The 22005-nt window shown below is 36.6% G+C and overlaps 3 protein-coding genes and 1 pseudogene across 3 annotated transcripts; 2 read left to right on the plus strand and 2 right to left on the minus strand.

The window, feature by feature from the left end:
• Positions 1 to 9993: 9993 nt before the first annotated feature.
• Positions 9994 to 12594, plus strand: LOC125188033 (plant intracellular Ras-group-related LRR protein 3-like). Its single transcript, XM_048084767.2, has 3 exons — positions 9994 to 10746; positions 11468 to 11634; positions 11709 to 12594. Exons 1-3 carry the CDS (start codon positions 10060 to 10062, stop codon positions 12334 to 12336), a joined length of 1482 nt encoding a protein of 493 aa, XP_047940724.1. The 5' UTR covers positions 9994 to 10059; the 3' UTR covers positions 12337 to 12594.
• LOC125188032 (pentatricopeptide repeat-containing protein At2g29760, chloroplastic pseudogene) lies at positions 12595 to 14753 on the minus strand (annotated as a pseudogene).
• A 2470-nt stretch (positions 14754 to 17223) lies between these two features.
• Positions 17224 to 17825, minus strand: LOC125190731 (uncharacterized). The gene has a single exon (XM_048088108.2). The coding sequence runs from the start codon at positions 17732 to 17734 to the stop codon at positions 17342 to 17344; it is 393 nt and encodes a 130-aa protein (XP_047944065.1). The 5' UTR covers positions 17735 to 17825; the 3' UTR covers positions 17224 to 17341.
• A 702-nt stretch (positions 17826 to 18527) lies between these two features.
• On the plus strand, positions 18528 to 21954 carry LOC125190588 (pachytene checkpoint-like protein). Its single transcript, XM_048087918.2, has 14 exons — positions 18528 to 18823; positions 18973 to 19036; positions 19146 to 19252; positions 19365 to 19432; positions 19603 to 19706; positions 19783 to 19887; positions 20138 to 20227; positions 20301 to 20376; positions 20733 to 20802; positions 20887 to 20957; positions 21042 to 21132; positions 21245 to 21378; positions 21447 to 21575; positions 21677 to 21954. Exons 1-14 carry the CDS (start codon positions 18661 to 18663, stop codon positions 21815 to 21817), a joined length of 1413 nt encoding a protein of 470 aa, XP_047943875.1. The 5' UTR covers positions 18528 to 18660; the 3' UTR covers positions 21818 to 21954.
• The last annotated feature ends 51 nt before the right edge of the window (positions 21955 to 22005 follow it).

Genomic DNA, 22005 nt, shown 5'->3' on the forward strand with positions numbered 1-22005 from the left:
TTAGAGGAGTATGGACATGAAATTGGTTTACTGGTATGTCTTTTTTTATCTTATTGAAACAGTCTGTACATTTTTTTGATATAATTTATGCACAATGTTAAAATGTTTTTTATGTATACTTTTATTTATTTATTAATATATTTGCAGAAAGATATGTTGGAGGCATACTACAAAAAGAAGAACTTGTTAGAGATATTGGAAAATATTAACAAGTCTTCCATCGATGTTCTTTCCTTGAAGTGGGCCACAAACACCAACATAAAGGACTGTGGTGTCTATTTAATGAGACACATGGAAACTTATGTTGGAAAAAAAGATAGTGAATGGAATGTTGGTTTGTCTGCACGCAGCATAAAGTTACTCCAAGTACTGCGTGGAAGATATTGCTACAACTTGATTGCATCAAGTTACAACAACCAGAGAGTGCCCATTTTAGAAGTAGCAAATGCATGGATGGAAGAAAACAAGAACAGATTGAAGAGTTTGAACAACAAATACAGAAAGTGGTTTGTTAATAGAAAGAAGTGAAACAGAATTTGGGATGTATTTAATGTTTAATGTTGTTAACTTTCTTGTTTTGGGATGAATTTCAAAACAGCTACTATTGTGGTTTCTAACTTTTGAACTTATTAAAATGTATATTTTCTGTTAATTTTGGTTATGATTCACATGACTTATTATTATTGTTGATATGGCTTATAATTGTTATTGACATGACTCATAATTGTTGACATGATTCTGTAGATACTTAAAATAGTAAATAATATAGTTGACACGGCTTTAACGTGTAATTGACATGACATTTATATATCGTTGACACTATATGCACCATAGTTGATATAATTGTTATTGACATGACTTATAATTGGTGTAGACATGGCTTATACTTATTGTTGACACAGTTCTGTGCATAGTTGACATGACTTATAATTGTTGTTAAAATGATTCTGTGAGTAATTGACATAGTATGTAACGTAATTGAAATGGGTCTATACGTAGTTGACATGACTTATAATTTTTGTTGACATGATTCAATTTGTAGTTAAAATACTATGTAATATAGTAGACATGCTTGTATGTGTAGTTGACACGGCTCTAACGTGTAGTTGACATGAATTTTATGTACCGTTGAAACGATATGCACAAAATTTGATATAATTGTAAAACTAATATAGTTGACATGGATTGTATGTGTAGTTGATATGGCTTAAAACATAGTTGACATGACTAGTATATGCCGTTGACACGAAATTCACCATAGTTGACATAATTATATTAGTTGTTGACATGGCTACTACGTATAGTTAACATGGTTTGTAACATAATTGACATAACTTGTACGTGTAGTTGACACGATATGTAGCGTAGTTGACATGACTGGTATGTGCCGTTGACACGATGTGCATGATAGTTGACATAATTATATTACTTGTTGACATGACCAGTATATATAGTTGACTCAATTTTTAAGTGGTTGACATGTGCACATTAAAAACATGAAGGAGCATGAAAGCAAGGCATGTCCAACTTGTATTGAAATGTCAACAACTTATAACCAAATGTCAACACTTTGTATAAAGGTGTACAACTCAGAAAACAAATCTTAAAATTAAAAAAACAGAATCATAAATAGATTTCAATAGAGATGAAAATCAGATATAAACAACAAATGAGAAAATGTCAATAATTTGTAGTCTATGTCAACAAATAAAAAAAAAACCCTTACTATTAAAAAAAAAAACAATCATGTCTCCTTTCTGCCACAACTTCTAGCATTATGATCAGTAACTTTGTGACACTTTCCACAACGCCTATGAGGTTTATTTGCCTTTTCAATTGCTTTCTCTATGCTTGACTTAATCCTGCTTTTCTTGTCACTTGCACCTCCTTTTGTACTAACCACATCTGGAGCATGGGCAGTTATTTATTCAGGAACAGCAATACCATATATGTTCATGATTGAATCATTTTTATCAAGAGAAGACGATCCAGCACAGTCATCTTTAAAGATTTGAGGACCAATACCCGCAAGCAAATTATCCAAAGCAATCAAATGATCTTTATTTCTAAAAGCACGCTGATATAGACCAAAGTAACGACCATGACACCTGTTAGCAATCTGTAGTTTGTCATCTTTGTTAGAACCTGCGCACATATAAAATGTCAACAACATATATAAGATGTCAACAGCTTAAACAACACATGCTAAAACTTAAACTGAAATATCTATAGAAAACAGTTTGCATACCTCTGTCATACGCACTTTCATCAATTGTGAGACCATGAACTGCCTTTAGTAATTCACTTTTAAGCCAACGGTTGCCAACATATTTCTCTGGAATATTGTTGACATCTTTGTTTCTGAGGATGAAAAAAAGGTGGCTGCATAGATAACCACACCTTAAAAATAGTTTACACTCACATTCATATGACTCAGTCTCTATCTCATGTCTAACTGTAAAGATCTTCTTTCTAGCATCAGAAACTTTGAAGACCTCGATGTTCTCCAATGTGGACATGCTAATCATCCGACAACTCTTATCAGCCTCAACAATCAAATCTTGTACCACTCTAAACATCCTATCTGTGTAAACAGATCCCAATTGCTTCTCAAATGCTAAATCAGTGACATATTTTGGAGTGATTACAGAATCATAATAGTCAAGCCTTTCAATTTGATTCCTTTGAGCATCAATGGCATTGTTATACTGAAGAGTGAAATCAGCAAAATTGAACAACGGTTTCGAGTACCTCTTAAAAAAACTGTTTTCAGATTCTGAAAGAGATGTTGTTCTCATTAAAGAACCCATAGGAACATCTCTAAAGAAGGCTGGGATCCACATCTGTCTGATCAAAAACATATCCTTAAACCACTTATGATCTTCTACACTATATTTTTCAACAATACTAGTCCATAATATATCAAACTCATCTGGATCTAACAACTCTGACCAAACACAAGACTTAAACTCCTTACTAAACTTTTCTCTATCAGAAATTGATTTAGGTATCTTCTCAAATAACTTGCTCATAATATGCCACATACACAAACGATGCCTTGTACCAGGTAATACTTTCTAAATAGCAAGCCTCATTCCCCAATCTTGGTCAGTAATTATGATTCTTGGAGCAACACCCATGCATTCAACAAATATAGTGAAAAGCCATGAAAATGCATCACAATTCTCACCGGATACAAAACCAGCTCCAAACGCAATAGGACACCCATGATTGTCTTTCCCAGTAAATGGACCAAACACCATACGATACCTATTGAACAAATACATCAACACAAAACATCAATAATGTCAATTATAGATATATGCTATGTCAACTATTAAATCAGAAATGATGCAAAGTACAAATGTATCATATGTCAACTACCATGTCAACTACCATCTATGTCAACTAATAAGTATAATAAATAAACTACCTGTTTGTTGAATATGTTGTATCAAATGCTACAACATCTCCAAACATGTGGTAATGCTTCCGAGACTCAGCATCAGACCAGAATAAGCTCACTAACTTATTATCTTCAGATGATAATTGATATTTGTAAAAAAAGCCTTCACAAATTCTCTTCTTCTCTTGCATCTGATTTAGAATCATTTGCACATCCACTTCTTTTAATTTCTCTTTAATATCACGTGAACAATTCCTAACATCAGTCAACGTACACCCAACAACATCATAACCACCGAAAAACTCTTTTAATAAGTTAAAAGTAGAGGTAGGACCGATGTTAGCTTTGGTGCAATCTTCAACAAACTTGTGATGAACATCATTCAAACTCCGATTACCTTTCAAAAATCTCTTATGATCTTTATCAACCATAGTATGATTATGTTCCTCAACAAACTGATGCACTAGGTAATACTTATCACCAAAATCAGAAAAAAACTTAAAACTAATTCTCGCTCCACATCCACATCTTTTCGTTCCACGTCTACGTCTCTTCTTTGAAGATACTTCTTCATCATCAGACACATTACCATCCTCAGATACATTAACATCAACATCCAATGAATCTACCGTATGAAATCCTTGTCTATTGCAAACAATATACTGAAAAATAATAACACCACCACTAGACCTATTCCCAAATCTTCGACAATCAAAACGACACTCCTGAGCATACATTTCATAAAATGAAATTCCTTCCTCAAGAGAAGAAAATTTTTGACCTTCAAAAGGCCTCAACTCAGGCTTGCAAATTGGAATAACAGACCCTACAACATAGAATATTTACCCAAGAACATAAATCATGTCAACAGATTTTCAAGTCATGTCAACAGAGAATAAATCAACAACATAACAGCTTTAGTTATCTCTAAAGAGGTGGCTGCACTCTTGTAAAATTCTTAGACAATTATTATAAGTTATGTAAGCCAAAATATCAGAATAGACTTCAAGATCAAAATGTCCAGATTAATGAAACAGAAAGTGAACAAAGAGCATGACAACAACACAGAATATTTACCAAGGAACATAAATCATGTCAACAGATTTTCAAGTCATGTCAACAGAGCATAAATCAGCAACATAACACAAAAAAATCATCTTAATGAAAATCAAACCAAACTACCTTCACCATTCATAAATCATGTCATCAGATTTTCAAGTTACATCAATGCAAATCAAAAGACTTACGTAAATTACCCCTATAGTTATCTCTAAAGAGGTGGCTGCACTATTATAAATTCTTAGACAATTGTTATAAGTTATGTAAGCCAAAATATCAGAACAAGCTTCAAATTACAAGGATCAAAATGTACAGTTTAATTAGAATACACTGATGGAAACACACGATGTCAACAGAATAATTAACAAATACACATAAATCATGTCAACAGAGCATAAATCAACAACATAACACAACAAAATAATGTTAATGAAACAGAAAGTGAACAAAGAGCATAGCAACAACACAGAATATTTACCAAGGAACATAAATCATGTCAACAAATTTTCAAGTCATGTCAACAGAGCATAAATCACCAACATAACACAACAAAATAATGTTAATGAAACAAAATGTCCACAAAGAGCATAACAACAACACAGAATATTTAACAAGTAACATAAATCATGTCAACAGATTTTCAAATCATGTCAACAGAGCATAAATCACCAACATAACACAAAAAATTCATGTTAATGAAAATCAAACAAAACTACCTCCACCATTCGTCGACGTAGACTCAGAATAAGATGAAGAATCCATCAAATAACACTTAGCTGTTGATTATGAACTGAAATCGGACCTGAAGATGAGAAAAAAAAAAAAAACTAATTAGGAACAAATTTAACTGGGCATCAACAAATAAAGGATAAAAACAGAATAAAAGTGGGTATAATCGACCGAAAAACGTCAAAATCAACAGAGAAATCCGTCGAAAATCCGTCGAACTGTTCGTCTGTTATTCGAAAATTGAAGCACAAATCAGATATCGTTGAAATCGTTGAAATCGTCTGAGTCTAATTTCGTGAATCAATAGAATCATAAATCCTTAGAATAGATTCAATCAGTGATAGTATTGAATTGTTAAATTCTCAGCAGAATCGCCGATGCAACATGAATATGATGAAGAACCCTAAATTAAAACGCGAAAAGACCATTATACCCTTTCATATTAAATTAATATAATAATATTTATTGTGTGGCAAAATCTGGACCACTCATTTAATAAAAATGAGTGGCTGATATTGCATCTCATTTCTCAATTAGCCTAAATAATCTCAATTGATCATGATCCTATATATATATACATTAAAATATAATTTATTATTCTTACCTGCTTTATTTATTTTTAAAATTTATTAAATGATGAAAATACAATTAGATATTGAATTTCAAATAAAAAATTTCATATATTTTTTATATGAAAAAATATTCATTCAAATTAAAAAATTTAGTAAATTTTGGCCAGTTTCATTATAAAATTGTAATATTGAATCATAAATTTTTAATTTTTTACAATTATATCATCCAATTTTAAAATGTTGTCTTTTTGAAAATGTTTAAAAGACAAATGGTCTTTTACTAAAATGAGAAAAAAAAAAGTATATTGTCTAATTAAAATTAAAAAAACATGATTTTATAGTCTATTTTTAAATAAATTAACTAGATTAATTTAAATTAACATTTTAAGATAGATACACATAAATTGTGACATTACGGAGATATGTAAGTAAAACAATTTGTTATGTAAAACTCATATTATACTATAAACTCAAGAAAATTATTCCGTAGCATATGCTAGTATTATTCCTAAAATGAAAACAAAAATGCAAACTTGATTATATCATTATATGCACTATTCCCAAATATCTCGAAACAAACTTATCATAACTACGATTTATAATAGATTAGGCCCCACACAGCTGTAAATTCAATTAGCATAATTACTTTCTACTTGTCTCTTTTCTCTTTCTTCTTCTTCTCCCTTTCTCCTTTCTAAAAAATTTAAAAGATACTAGGACCGGCAAAGACACAGACAGCCATATATGGTGGAAGACTGGAAGTACTAGGACCGGCACCGGCACCGGCCAAGCCACCGCTGGACCATGCCTAGCTCCGTCCCTGATTGTACTCCCTTCGTTTCTTCATAATTGAGGCGGAATTTTTCTGCACGGAGTTTTAGAAATGAGTGTTGGATGTGTTAAATAAATAGATAAAAAAGTAAGAGAGAAGAAAAGGTAGAGAGAATAAAGTATAAAGTGAATAAAGTAGAGAGAATAAAGTAAGATAGAGTAAAGCAAAAAAGAGAAAAAAGTTACCATATATGAAAATGCCTCAACTATGAAGAAACTTCCTGAAATAGAAAATTGACTCAACAGACACATATGTAGAATTCCAAAATCAATTACTGTTTTGAGTTGGAGTGACGGAAGAGGAGGGTGGAGGCGGAGGCGGCAAACAGTGGAGGCGCTGTGAAGGAGGGTGGAGACGGGTCTAGAGTAAGGAAAAGAGTCGACGAAGGCGGTGAAGAACGGAGGCGACGTGGAGGGGAGAGGAGAAGCAGGCTTGGAACAAAAAAAGACGGCTGTTTGGGAGTGATCACAGAAACGACGCTGATTTTGTAGAGATCAGGTAAAATATTTGAGGGGGGTGATTTAGGCAATTGATAAATAGTTAGAGGGAAATAATGTTAAAAAAGAATAAAAAAGAGAGAAAAAAATTAGAAATCCCTTATTCTGAAAAATACGCATGTCACGTTCCCAAATTACGAAAGGTCAACGAAATTAATCCCTTATTTCGAAAGGTCAGCGAAATTAACCCCTTATTCCGAAATCGCTCGTTTTGGAATCCCCATAATTCTCATTGGTGAAGCTGGACGCTAAACAGTTGTGCCTTCTTCAATGAGACATAAGAGTCCGGTGGCAGTGGAGTTGTCCGTGGACCAGATGGGGGCTTGCTTTCTACGTGCCTCATGCACTCCACTCAAGACAGCCTCAAGCTTCGAAGTGGAGCTTTTTGTTCTTCTTCAAGGATTGTCACTAGCTATGCAGTTTTATTCACTTGTTTGATTCGAGTTAGAACAACTGTTGCGGTCGTCAGTGGCGGATCCAGATTTTTAAAATTGGGGTGCGAATTATATAGTGAAAAAATACATAGTACTTAGTATTAAATAATATTAATAATAATATAAATAAAAAGTTAATGTTCAAGTTTAAAGTCACGTAATCATAAAAATTTTCAAACTATCTAATATCTAAAAAAAAGGAAAATTGAATATTTTAAATTCACGTCAAATATTAAAACACTAACTAAAATCTGCATAAAATAAAATAATAAAAAAAATAACATTAGAAAAAAACACTACCTAAAACCTAAATAGAATAATAGAAAATAAAATCTGCAAACACACGTGTTGAGGAGCTACCTAAGTAGTACTATCTAACAAAATATGCAAACTGACATGATGAGGAGGAATCGAACTTGGGGTCTATTCAATGAGAATTGACTCAACTACCACTAGGCTACACATACCATTTGTTAAATTCATCTCAAATATATACTAAGGGAGAATTATTTGGCTTGCTCCCAGCTGGATCCGCCAGTGGCGGTCGCCTTGCTTTCTTTCGAACGCCTAGAAGTAGCGGATATGAGTCCTCATATGGTCAACAATCGCATAATGCTTTCATAGTTGCTAATGAAACTTTTGTTAGGGTGGATCAACTTGACTATATTAATTAAAAATTTCAGTGTCGAGATGAATGAGTCACCCTTGACATCAACCCTCGTCATAATTTTGGCCCATATTGTTTGGTTTTCTGTTTGGTTTCTTAATGTTGCTCTTTAATTTTTGCTTTCATAAATTTGATCACATTTGGATACCGATATGTATGTTGGCATAGATACGAAGGTGGACCACTTTGAGTCCATCCTCTTTTAGATTATTACTCTTTCCTTTAGTAGGTTGCAACCACTGGCGGATCCAGCTGGGAGCAAGGGGGTACGAGTGTACCCCCAAATAATTTTCCCCTTAGTATATATTTGAGATGAATTTTACAAATGGAATGCGTAGCATAGCGGTAGTTGAGACAATTCTCACTGAATAGACCCAAGTTTGATTCCTCCTCGTCAAGTCAGTTTGCATATTTTGTTTCTATTATTCTTCCTCCTCATCACGTGGGTTTGCTTATTTGGTTTCTATTAAGGTTTTAAGTAGCTTTTCTAATTTTATTTCTTTTTTTGTTGTTCTATTTTATGGTTTCTATTAAGGTTTTAAGTAGCTTTTCTAATTTTATTTCTTTTTTTGTTGTTCTATTTTATGCAGATAGGTAGCTTTGCTTATTTTGTTTCTATTATTCTATTAAGGTTTTAAGTAGTTTTTCTAATTTTATTTCTTTTTTTGTTATTCTATTTTATGCAGATTTTAGGTAGTTTTTAAATATTCCTTCTTTATTATTATTATTATTATTATTATTATTATTTTTAGATAGTAGTACTTAGGTAGCTCCTCAACACGTGTGTTTGCAGATTTTATTTTCTATTATTCTATTTAGGTTTTAGGTAGTTTTTTTTTAATGTTATTTTTTTTATTATTCTATTTTATGCAGATTTTAGTTAATGTTTTAATATCTGGCGTGAATTCAAAATATTCAATTTTCCGACCCTTTTTTAGATATTAGATAGTTTGAAAATTTTTATGATGACATGACTTTAAACTTGAACATTAACTTTTTATTTATATTATTTTTAATATTATTTAATACTAAGTACTATGTATTTTTTTACTATATAATTCGCACCTCCAATTCAAAAAGTCTGAATTCGCCACTGGTTGCAACTTGCAAGTGTCTATCTTTGTCTAGTCGTAAATCTCTAGTTACCGTTGGGATTGTGGGTTTATCTGATGAGTTTTGGTTTTATTGTTTAGATTAAGTTATTTTTGGATTTAGAATTTTTCACAAAATTGATGATATTTGTCTTAGTTATGCATATAGATCGATGGTTTGCTATTTGCTTAACCCTCCCCTTGGATGTTTTGGAAATAAAACAGCATGTAAAAACGAGAGACATTGTTTTTGAGACGACAAATTAGATATAATGGGCTGATGATTGATGGGCTTTAAAGCCCAAGTTCATGTGTATTGTATCGGTTATCTATAAATATAATGATCGATCTTCGTCAAAATTTTATTATGCCGTTTCCTAATTTGCACAGATATTTTCCTGTAAAGTAGGCAACATATACGAGATTTGTTATAAAGTCATTCTATTATTTCATCTAGCTAATACTACTACTTGCTAAATACTCACTTAGTGTGGAGTAAAAACGTTAAATAGTAGTAGTAACTCAATAATGTTAATTGGTCTACTACAAAATCTAAGACTTTTGCGATTAAATTTAAAATTGCACTAGCGGTTAGTTAGTAAAATTTGGTCAAAAATTGTGATTTCAGTTACCGCAAATAAATATATTATGCAAATTACCTTTAATCAAGCAGATATTAGGAGTATTAACTCCACCGACTCACACTCTTATCATCCAGCTTTCACAACATATAAAAAAAAACAAAAAATCTGAGCTTCTTCCAAATTCAGCCATGGATCCAAACCCTAACAAATTCCCGATCCTCTCCTATGTCATGGCCAAGCTCCCCACCTTCAATCGCACCCCATCCACCGCCGGCGCCCCCACCGGCGAAGATTTCGACATCGAGAATCAGCCGGTGGCGAATTTCTCCCCCAACGAGCCTCAATTCGAGGCCTCCGCGAGCATGCCGTACCTGAAAAATCGCAAGCTCATCGCCGCCATGGGCGAGGCCGTCACCGGCGTCGCGCATACCCGATCCGCGCTGCGGATCCTGGGGACCCGACCCGATCACGAGGCCGTTGACCTGGCGCGGCTGAGGCTGGCGGAGATCGAGGCCGACGCCTCGTTGACGCCGGAGAAGAGAGCCGAGGATTACGAGATTTATAAGGCTGTGATCGATCTGGACGAGATGCACGACAAGTATGAGAAGATGCTGAGTGATGCGGAGCGGAGGCTGGAGAGGATCTACGAGGCGGCGGTGGCTGGGGAGGAGCTGAATGAGGAGGAAGGCGGCGAGGGGAAGGGTTTGGAGAAGGATGAATTGGATGAGGAGGTGGTGGGGATTTTGAAGGATGCGGAATCGGGGAAAGTGATTGAGAGTGTTGAATTGTCTGGGAGGAAGTTGAGGATTTTGCCGGAGGAGTTTGGGAGGTTGAATTCATTGGTTTCGCTCGATCTGTCGAATAACCAGCTCGAGGTTAGGGATACAATTCTACATTGGATTGTTTGAATTTTGAGATTACATATTTGAATTGTTTGATTTTGTGATTGCTATTGAGAATCGTGTTTAAATTTCGTCCCTGATTGATGCAATTTCATTTTATGAATGTGGTCAGAGATGATAGCTAACAGTAAATAGGGATAGTATTCTACCTTGGATATTATGAATATTGAGATTCCATATTTGAACTGTTTGATTTTGTAATTGCTATTGAAAATTGGGTTTGAATTTGATTCCTGGTTGATCTATTTTCATTTTCTGAATATGGTTTACTTAACTGGAGATGCATCAATGGAGTATTAATTCATCATACTTTAGTAGTTTAGAAACTTTTGCGTATCATGATAAGTATGTCAAGATTGTGGATACTTATTGTGCTCTAGAGTTTGTCTAATTCAATAAACTCTTTCTTGAGATTTGAAGATTTGATTATCTATTGTCTTGTATTCTCTGCTTTCTAGTTGGTAACTTTTGTGAGTATGCTTTGCAATATGCTACTATGTGCTTTACAACAAATCTGTGAAAAGATTAGACGTGAGTGGAGTTTTATGTGCTTTCTATTTAAAGATCCAATATTGAAGTATAAATACCATCTTGTGCATTTATTCTATTTTAAAGGTGTGTGTTTGATCTGAAAAGGAAAACAACTTTATGAGTTCAGATGTTAACATTTGGCTCTATATTCTAACAAAAACAGGCACTTCCTGATTCGATTGCCGGACTGGAAAATCTCGACACTCTAAATATTTCAGAAAACCTTTTGGTGTCGTTGCCTGATTCCATTGGCCTATTGTTTAAGTTGCGAATCTTGAATGTTTCTAGAAACAAGCTTCACGCCCTGCCCGACAGCATTTCTCACTGCAGGTTTGCTGTTTTAGCATAGAAGATAAAAACTTTAACTTACCATAGCATGATACTGAGTTTCCTTCTTTTGCCAGGTCGTTGGAGGAATTGGATGCAAGTTTCAACAAACTCACCTACCTACCGACCAATATCGGTTTCGAACTTGTGAATCTCAGACGTCTCTCGGTGAATCTGAACAAGATCCGCTCCCTGCCGACATCTGTTGGTGAGATGAAGTCCTTGCAGCATCTGGACTTGCATTTCAATGAGCTTGGTGGGCTTCCACCTACGATTGGGAAACTGACAAATCTCGAGATTCTGAATCTCAGTAGCAACTTCAGTGACTTGACTGAGCTCCCTGCTACAATTTCTGACCTTATCAACCTCAAAGAACTTGATCTGAGCAACAACCAGATTCATGCACTTCCCGACACCTTTGGGCGGCTCATGAATCTGGCTAAGCTCAACGTAGAGCACAACCCTCTCACGATACCGCCAAAGGAGATAGTGGCTGGAGGAGTTGTAGCGATCAAGGGTTACATGGCGAAACGCTGGGCTGATATATTGCTAGAGGAACAACATAAGAACATGACCCAAGTGCAAGAGCAACCTCAGGCAAGTTTGTTTACTCGAAGCACCGCCTGGCTGAGTGGTGCCGTTTCGGGATACTTTGCAAGCACGGGGAAATCGAACGAGGACCCTTACCTGAACCAGCAGCTGTAACTCTCTCCTGGATACGCCGTAAGCATCTACTTTCCACAAACACAGGATCGAGGCATAATGACAAGAAACCAGAGAAACGGATCTTTTGCCTATTTTGCTTCTTTTTGTTTGTGTACTTTGAAAACATTGAGGATACATTTGCTGTGCTAGCTTTGTTTTAGACTCTGCTCTGGAGCTTTGTTTTAGACTCTGATCTGTGATTGGTGGATCATTGGGATATTAATCGTTATAAATCCAGATCAATAGCTACAAAGCAAATTGCATCAAAACTTTCATACATCACCAAAAATCATGACAAGAACAAGATCCATCTTTGAAGTGATGGAAACGACTTCTATCTCTAACAACAATCTCTCTCCTATAAACACTAGAGATAACCTTGGCAGCATTGTGACAGTCACTACACATCCTAAGATTCTTGTACACCCTAACAGTAGTTCCCTCACCTGTCCTTATAATCCCATACGCCATAGCCAACTTCTCACTATGATGAGCAACAGAGGCCTCCTTATCACCCTCTCCCTCCGCCTCCGCCCTCCCCTGAGTAGAATCCGGCTCGTACCCTCCCCTCTTGATCCTCTCCATCACCTCGTGCACCGCCTCGTACACCTCTGGGTGCGCCTTGTCCTCCGCCAGAAACTCGTGCACCATGCCACCAACCTCGATGTAGCTGCACCCGGGGCTCTTCTTCTCGACTCCCATCTTCTTCATCTCGTCCCTCACCTTCGCAGCGTCCCCCAGCCTCCCTACAGACGCGTACGCATCTGCAAGGAGTATGTAGTCCCCGCTGTGCGTGGGCTCCAGCCTTGCGACCTGCTTCAGCGCCTCCTCTGCAATCTCAGGCCTCCCGTGCAGCCTGCACGACGCGAGCAGAGTTCTCCATATCACTGCGTTCGGCTTGAAAGGCATCTTCGTGATGAGGTCGTGCGCGTCCTCGATTAGCCCTGCCCGGCCGAGCATATCCACCATGCAACCATAATGCTCGACTCTTGGCTCGATCCCAAAGTCTCGGTTCATCCTAGCCAAGTAGGTGTGCCCTTGGTCAACCAAGCCCGCGTGGTTGCAAGCACTGAGCACGCCGATGAATGTCACCTCATTTGGCTCGACATTCTCCTCAACCATCAGGTTGAAGTATTCGAGAGCCGTCTCACCCCTCCCGTTACTAGCAAGGCCTTGGATCAACGCTGTCCACGTCCACACGCTTTTAGAAGGCGCTGAGTGGAACACCTCGAGGGCTATATCCACACAACCACATTTCGCGTAGAAATCAACTAGAGCAGTTGAGAGATTGACAGTGAGTTTTAAATTCTTCCTCTTTGTGTAAGAATGCACCCATTTTCCAATTTCCAGAGCTCCAAGAACCCCACAACAAGAAAGCACACTGATCATTGTCACCTCATTCGGTTTCACATTCGCTCTCTGCATCTCGTGGAATAGGGCCAGAGCCTCCATTTGTTGGTCCGAGTGACTATAGCCGGAGATCATGGCGCTCCAAGCAACGACATCTTTACTAGACATGCTATCGAACAAGCGCCTCGCCGTTTCCAAACGACCACACTTTGCATACATATCAACAAGAGAAGTGATCAAGTTATCATTTTTCATGAGCCCATTAGCAACAGCATGCTCATGAATCCACTCTCCCAACTCCAAATCACCAAGCCTACCACAAGCTTTCAATACACTAATCAAAGTCGTTTCATTGAAATAAATACCCATTCCTCTCATTTTTCTAAACAATCCCACAACTTCTAACCAAGTCCCACACCGAACATAACCGGAAAACATCGAGCTCCACGCGACGGGGCTTCTCTCCGACATTTCATCGAACACCTTCCGAGCTGATTGAAGCTGACCGCAGCTCGCATACATGTAAACCAATGAATTCTCAACAAATTCCGAACGGTCAAACTTCTCCATTGATTTCAAAACGTGGGCATGGATCTGCTCGCCTTCCTTCAAAGCCCCGAGCTTCGAAATCGCCTTCAGAATGCCGGAGTAAGTGAACGGATCCGGGCGCACCAACTGTTCTATCATTTGCCTGAATAAAAGAATGGATTTTTGAGGAGCTTGCTCTTTAGTGAAGCCCCTTATCATGATATTGTAAGCTGAGGCGTCGGGGTGTTCGAGTTTGCGGAAGATCGAGAAAGCGTAGTCGATGGTGGAGTCGGGGAGGAGGAGGGCCGCCGCCTCGAGGAGGGGCTCCGCCGCCGCCGGGTGGTGGAGGAGGCGGGTTTTGATGAGGCTGGCGTGGACTTGGTTGAGGTCTTTGGTTGTTTTGCATTTTTCAAGAATGAAGGTTTTCGGATTTGCTGGGAATTTGGGAATGGCGGTTTTTGTAGTTGGAAAATGGGAGGGAAAAATTGAAAGGGCGAATACCATTTTGTTAGCTTTGAATGAGATTGATTACAAACCCAAAGCTATTTTCATAAGGAGAAATTGGCAAAGTTACCTATATACCCTTTGTGGAACTACACGAACACCTACGGTTCCAATTCCGATCCATAATCGACCCGACAAAGGAAATTGCAATTTCAATTTTGGTTATTTTTTTTCAGGTTACTTATTGACTTTTTCAACTTTTTTTTCCCCTTCTGTTATAACTAATTTCCCAATTTTTTTCGACTCTTCTCAATTTGGGCCAAAATTGGTAGTTACCGTTGACTACAGTTCCAAGATTAAAAATAAAAATTGTATGTTGGTTCTAGTCCATTATGAGGGAGGTGGTTATATTTCGAATACCAAAATCACCACTTGATTTCGACCCAAATTATTTATTCCAATCGATTAATACTCGGTAGATTGATCTAACAAGTACTGATGAACATGTATGGTATGTCAAACTAATTAGCCTAAAATCGATGAATCAACTTGAATGGAATGAAATGGGAGGAATTTGGAAAAAAATGTAACTTCATGTTTCCAAACTTGTTTTTAATGTAAAAATGTAATTTTGTCTATCTATACGGAGTACAAAATTCTAGCCGCCCCACTTTAATTTAATTTCTTTCAAACATCCTATCTAATTATATAAACTGTCAACTCATCTTTATTTCCAGTCATAAATAACAAAGCAAGATTCACTCTGTTTTCCATATCAATATCACCAACATGCATAGGATTAATTTTTCAAGATAAACCACTATTAAACAAAAGCAAATATTTGAAACTGACTTAAAGAGAAGCATCTGATTCATCACAAACCTAAGCCATATATCTCCAAATGGAATAAATATCTCTCTCCCCCTTAGCTATAAAAGCCAAATATCTTTGATCACATTTTCTCAAACAAAAGCCAAAAAAATCATATGACTAGTCTCTACTACTATGGAGGGAACTCCATGTCCTCCATTGATGAGTTCTTCGACGACATCAACAAGATGCACAAAGCTCCCACCACCATGATATTCCACCACCATCAGCAGCAGCAACAACAACAACAGGCTCCCGTGGTGCACAAGAAAGTTCACTTCACGGAGAGTGAAGAGCGCGTTGAAGTTGATGGGAACGGCGGCAAACATCAGGTGTGTGAGGAGAGGACCATTGATATGGAAGCTGATGGATTTATCAAGAAAAGGCACAAGAATTTTGAGGCTTGCAATACCTACAAGGGCTACTAAGTTTGAAGATTTGGGATGTCTTGTGTGATATTTATTTGAATCTATGCTTAAAATAAAATCATGCATCCCTACCATGTCTAGTATTGCTAGTATTTATTTCTTGCTTATTTAGGTGTGCTCACAAAATTTCACTATTGTGTAATGTAATTTCTTCCCTAAAGGGCTTCTTCAAATTAATGCCATAAGTCAGTTTCTAAGTTCTATACACATTCTCTCTCACATTCAAAGATAATCACTCTTTGCCAAGACTTTGGTATACTTAATCTACTTGCAACTTTAGGAAAATCAATTTGGGCACAGTTTAAAAATTCTTACCTTTTAGAAAGTGCCCCTAAATTAAATTCTAGTTTAGGTGAAGAGACTATGACCACCTTGCTAAGTTGAAACTCAATCGAAAGATGTTTCGGCTTATATACATAATGGGATTGTAACTTTTCATAAATTTTTCATTTGTCATTTAGGAACTTTTACATATTTCTATTTTTGAGGATCAATGAATCAAATGATATTGTTGTTCCAATTTTGCCTCTTCTTCTAAGCTCATTAATCTAGGAATATGTTTTGTAGGAATTGAACGATCCTATTAGGCCAAACAATTAACATATTGACATGGGCAGGCCCAGCCAATCATTCAAAGGTATCATTTCTAGCTAGGTCCAAATACTTTCCATTTCCTATCTCATGAAAAACTCTTGAAATTATCCAATAATAAAGGCACATACCTTGTTCTAAAACACACGAGATTCCTTTGTAGAATAATCTGATCTCATTTAGATCAATACAAATAAAAAAAATGCTAGGATTGTTAGCATATTATTCATAAGCATATGCTGAATAATATGCCAATAACCCAAAAATTGCTTGGTGCATATATGAATCACGTGATAAATGTAGAATACTAGTCAAATCGTTATGCTAGTATGTTTCAAGAACATTTCATGATTAATAAAATGTAATATTGAATATATTATCATAATTATCAGGATTCCCCTACTAATACTTTCCCGAAACAAAATACTGAATCAAGCAAAATTAAGTCATATAATATGAATTAACACGAACTTTACACAAAACTCCAAAATCTCAATCTATTTTAACAAGCGATTAATCCACACTATTTTAATCTATGTGAACTAATCATTTAAAGAAAACGCTTATTAGAGCCACACACATTTATCCACAATATATTCTTCTACTATTTCAAGATCAAAATTAGCTTCATTTCGAGAGAAATCCCCAATTGATTTCACTATGAAACTAAAAAGTATAAAAAAAACAAGAAATTCAATAAAAATGCCAATTGGCCTTAAATAAAAATCCACGAACTATGACTAAATTCCGATTTTTCAAATAAATAACCAAAACGAAGCTGTCTTGACAGTCAACTAATCAACTTCACTAAACCTTCTCGACGACATCTTATTGAACAAATTCCTCAAGCTATTCTTGCTCTCTCTCCGCCTCGACCGGCGAAGCTGCTCGTCCGAGAAGGGATCGTCCAACACCAGCCCGGTCTCGAGCTTCTTTGAAACCGATAGAATCTCGTAAGAGTCCCACAGCGACTGCCCGAAATCCCAACTCTTTTGACTATCATCATCTCCTCTTTTAGTTGGCTTTCGCATTGCTTCGAGCTTGAACCGGCTCGGCCTCCCCTTGAAGTAGAGCCTATGCGCGTCGAACTCGGCCGAGTCGGCCGCCGATTTCGAGGAGGCGGAGTGGGCGTGCCATGCCTGCGCCACGGCCTTGAGGAGCTCGGTGTCGTCTTCATTCCTCTTCATTTTTTATTTTATTTTATTATGAGGATTGTTTATGGGGCCATGTTTTATTTTGTTGGGGTGAATTTGAGCCTCATGTTGAGTTTGTGATGATGGAATTCTAAGATTTTGGGATGATTCAATATTTTTTTTTTTTTTTAGGGAAGTGTTTTGATTTAAGATGAGTGGCTAATGGGATAGGAGGAATGTGAAGGCATAGATGGCTTCTTTTTTTTTTGTCTTTTTGCTTATTATGTTAGTGACAAAAATTTTAATTATTGCACTGTAATAAAAATCCGAAAAAAATATTAATGATCCGATCGTCTGGAAGAGAACCTTCCACGTTAATATGGTATCAAATCATAAAAAACTAAAAATAAATTAATTTCCTATTTTGCCACCACATATTTAGGTACTGCATTTCTTGTTCATTAATTTTCATTCATTGCACCAATTAATAGTACTCCATATCTGTATATGTCACTTTTCATTGTCAATATTCGTATAAGCCAAATTTCTCTAGTTACTATGGGTCCATATTTAATTTGTTGTACTATTTCATTGGTTCAAAACATAATTTAAACCCAAAGCTAAAGCACTTGTCAAGTCTTTTTTTATGAAAAAGGATTAATGCAATCACACATAATAGGATATTTTATAATGTGTGTATAGTAGTAGTAATATTCAAATCCAATTGTAGAATAGCCAAGAAATAAAAAAAACTTACCGACAATTTAAATTAATTTATTCATTAAAAAAACAATAAAAATGAATAAATAGAAACGCTTAATCTTAGGTATAAAAGCGCGTAATTCAAGGAATTCCTTAATCCGACTGCAATTTGACTGCATAGTTTCCTTCTTCCCGCGCACAATTTCAAATTGAAAATCCCCAATCAACCTAGGGTTAGGGCAATCGATTCTTCTCCTAACAAATTCGCCGATTGAGTGATGTCTGCTACCGAAACGAGTGTTCCCATGGATATTTCCATCCCTCACATCACTGAATGCAATGGCCCCGAGCAGGAAGCTACCATTTTCGAGCCACCTGCTGCGGCGTCTGCTCCGCCACCTCCGCCGCCTATAATCAACGAAGAGAAAGTCCTCGTCTCAGGTAATGCGTGGGTAGTCAGCTACGAAATGTTAAATTTCTTAGTTTGTTTGCCTGAGTAGATACTGCTTTCTGGTAATGCAAGCCTAATTTGTTCCTAATCGGGTGCAATGTCGTATCTTGTGTAACATGATCTAAAATTGTTTCTGCAGTTGAGGTTTTACTGAAACCATCTAGCACAGCTCGGGCTGAAGATGTGCGTTTGGCAGTGGAGAGGTAAAATTAGGATAGTGTTTATTGCAGTATTATATGAGTAGTTTTTACTTCTGCATTTTGCATTTTTTGCCGATTGATGAGTATGCTATGGTTTGTGATTCCAACATAGAATGCTGGAAAAGAGAAGCATGAGTTATGCAGATGGTCCGATCCCAGTCCCACTGGATGATACATTTCTAGTGGACAATGTGCAACGAATATGTATATGCGATTCAGGTGTTCTATGTTATGTATATGCAAGTCCTTGAAAAGTAATCACTTTGTTAAAACTGAAGTCTTTTGGTACAATTCAATTCCTATAATACTGTATGTTTAATGAACTCTACAGATGTTTGGGTGGAAAAGCAGGATATTCTTTTATTTTGGCAAGTTAAGCCTGTTGTGCATGTTTACCAGGTCAGTTTTTTCCCTAGTGGCTGTGGTTACTGTTGTCTGTTTTCTCACATGTTATATTACATCCTTATCGGATGAGAGATGACATGGATTTGTTGGAGGTTTGGTAATGGGAATAGTTGAAGGTGACAAATTAAATCTTTGTTTCTGATGTACGATATTTAATTTTCCAGCTCAGTGAGGAAGGACCATGCGAAGAATTAAGCAATGATGGTCAACTTGCTAGTTTTCATGAATGGATTCTTCCTGCAAAAGAATTTGATGGAATGTGGGAAAGGTTTGTTTAACAATTCTCAGTTTCACCATGGATGAAAGTTGAAACTCCAAATCATGCTGTTTATTATTCTCTGCAGCTTAATATATGATTCTGGTCTCAAACAGAGATTACTACGATATGCAGCAAGTGCATTGCTTTTCACTGAGAAGGGTGTCAATCATGTCCTTGTTTCTTGGAACCGGTGAGTTTTGCTGAACCCAGAAAGCTTGACTTTCTCATCCTTTTCTGAATGCCTACATTACATGAGGTTTCTGATTACAGGATTACTAACTTGATGATATGTATTAAGTATTCTAAATCTAAGTTTACTTTATCTCAATATATCCTTTCTGGAAATGTTAAAACCATTCAATGATATCATACATGCTTTACTCGGGGAGTTCCATATTGCATCTCAACGACTTGCTGATCCATCTATGACTGCTATGCAGCATTGTTCTTCTTCATGGACCCCCGGGCACTGGCAAGACGTCTTTATGCAAAGCATTGGCTCAAAAACTCTCAATACGCTTTAGCACAAGGTTGAGTCAAACTGCCCCTGTTTCTTCATGTATATATGTATCATTTGCATGACATTTGTTGTAACCAAACCAGATACCCTCAGTGCCAGTTGATCGAGGTTAATGCCCATTCCTTGTTCAGTAAATGGTTTTCTGAAAGTGGAAAGCTGGTAAGTTTTCGAAATCCTTGTTATGCGAAGAGAAATATTTCTACTTTCCCTCCCTTAATTTCTCAAATTATTTTCTACTTCACATTTATGGTGATAAGTATCCTCTGAGGATTAAATATCTTGCATCCATCTGAACCATACAAACTGGAGTATGTTTTTTTATTAGTAAGTGTGCACACATCTTCAGATCTGATTTTCTTAAAATATAATTCAGTCCAAGAACAACTATTTCATTTGCTTTCTTTGCAACTAGTTGTATGCTAAACTTTCTTTAAGTTCACATTCTATGCTGATCACTTATTTTCTTTGTTCTTTGCCCCACATCAATGTGGTTTTTGTTCATACTTGAATATCAGGTTGCAAAGCTTTTCTCCAAAATACAAGAAATGGTAGAGGAAGAAAACAATCTCGTTTTCGTCTTGATTGGTGAATATTTTAATAACAGATATTTTCATTCATCAATCAAATTAGATACATTTAGACATAATACTTCTCAAATAAATTATGTAGATGAAGTTGAAAGCCTTGCTGCTGCCAGGAAGGCTGCTTTATCTGGGTCTGAGCCTTCGGATTCTATAAGGGTAGCTTTCTCGCTCTAAACAGAACAACTTAGTTTATTGAATACATTTGCATCTCCCTTGATAGAAATCAATTGTGTCGTCCAGGTTGTGAATGCCCTGCTGACCCAGATGGACAAGTTGAAATCGTCACCTAATGTAATAATCCTTACTACATCGAACATAACTGCTGCTATTGGTAAGATATGAGTTCTAATGTTTGATGTCTGTCCAAAAACAGAATTCTTTCTGTAGTGCCTCTTTGTGCTGCTTTATATGAATCATTGTCTTAAGATCAATACTATATGCAGATATCGCATTTGTTGATCGAGCTGATATAAAGGCATATGTCGGGCCTCCAACTCTCCAAGCACGCTATGAAATTCTAAGATCTTGCTTGGAAGAGCTTCTAAGGACTGGAATACTAACAAATTCTGAGTTTCAGGTCTTCATTGCAGAGTTAAATAACTGAATACATTACCCGAATCTGTGCCTAACATGGAATCTTTACAGGATGGCAATAACTTCTTAATTCCAAGTTATACCAATCTGAGAGAGCAACTGGATTCAGCTCTTAGCCCAGACACAGCATCTCCATTCTATCTTGCTAAGCAACTGCTTGCAGCTGCTGAAGCATGTGAGGTAATTTTTTATGGTTTAGCTTCGTACATTCTCACTACTGCATAACCAAAAATAGAAGTCTGAGAAGTCTGCTTTACTATACTCTTCTCTTTCATCTTCAGGGACTGAGCGGCCGCTCGCTCAGGAAGCTTCCGTTTTTGACACATGCAGCTCTTGCAAATCCATTCGGGTGTGAAGCTGGAAAATTCTTGCACAAGATGATTGAAACATCCAGAAGAGAACGCTCTGAGATGCTCGAGTGAACTGATCTTTGTCTTTCTTCAATGACACATGGCGCCATTGGTGTTAGAAATGTATTAGTACTAGTTTTAGGGATGGATTTACTTCAGTGTAAACTTTAGCCACAGCTATGATAAAATAATGTTCTTTTGTCACTCTACTTCTAACTTCTAAGCTTGCACATCTCGAAAAGCATCACAAAAACTATAGT

This window comes from Salvia hispanica, chromosome 5 (assembly GCF_029641045.1).
Source record: "Salvia hispanica isolate PSC_SH4W2 chromosome 5, Shi_PSC_v1, whole genome shotgun sequence".
NCBI lineage: Eukaryota > Viridiplantae > Streptophyta > Magnoliopsida > Lamiales > Lamiaceae > Salvia > Salvia hispanica.

Excerpts from the sequence above, each read along its gene's own strand:
- LOC125188033 (XM_048084767.2), top strand. The coding sequence starts at position 10,060 with ATGGATCCAAACCCTAACAAATTCCCGATCCTCTCCTATGTCATGGCC. Across the intron at positions 10,747-11,467 it reads TGTCGAATAACCAGCTCGAG|GCACTTCCTGATTCGATTGC; the intron begins GTTAGGGATACA and ends TAACAAAAACAG. Across the intron at positions 11,635-11,708 it reads GACAGCATTTCTCACTGCAG|GTCGTTGGAGGAATTGGATG; the intron begins GTTTGCTGTTTT and ends TTCTTTTGCCAG.
- LOC125190731 (XM_048088108.2), bottom strand. The coding sequence starts at position 17,734 with ATGAAGAGGAATGAAGACGACACCGAGCTCCTCAAGGCCGTGGCGCAG.
- LOC125190588 (XM_048087918.2), top strand. The coding sequence starts at position 18,661 with ATGTCTGCTACCGAAACGAGTGTTCCCATGGATATTTCCATCCCTCAC. Across the intron at positions 19,888-20,137 it reads GTCCTTGTTTCTTGGAACCG|CATTGTTCTTCTTCATGGAC; the intron begins GTGAGTTTTGCT and ends ACTGCTATGCAG. Across the intron at positions 21,133-21,244 it reads GAACATAACTGCTGCTATTG|ATATCGCATTTGTTGATCGA; the intron begins GTAAGATATGAG and ends TACTATATGCAG.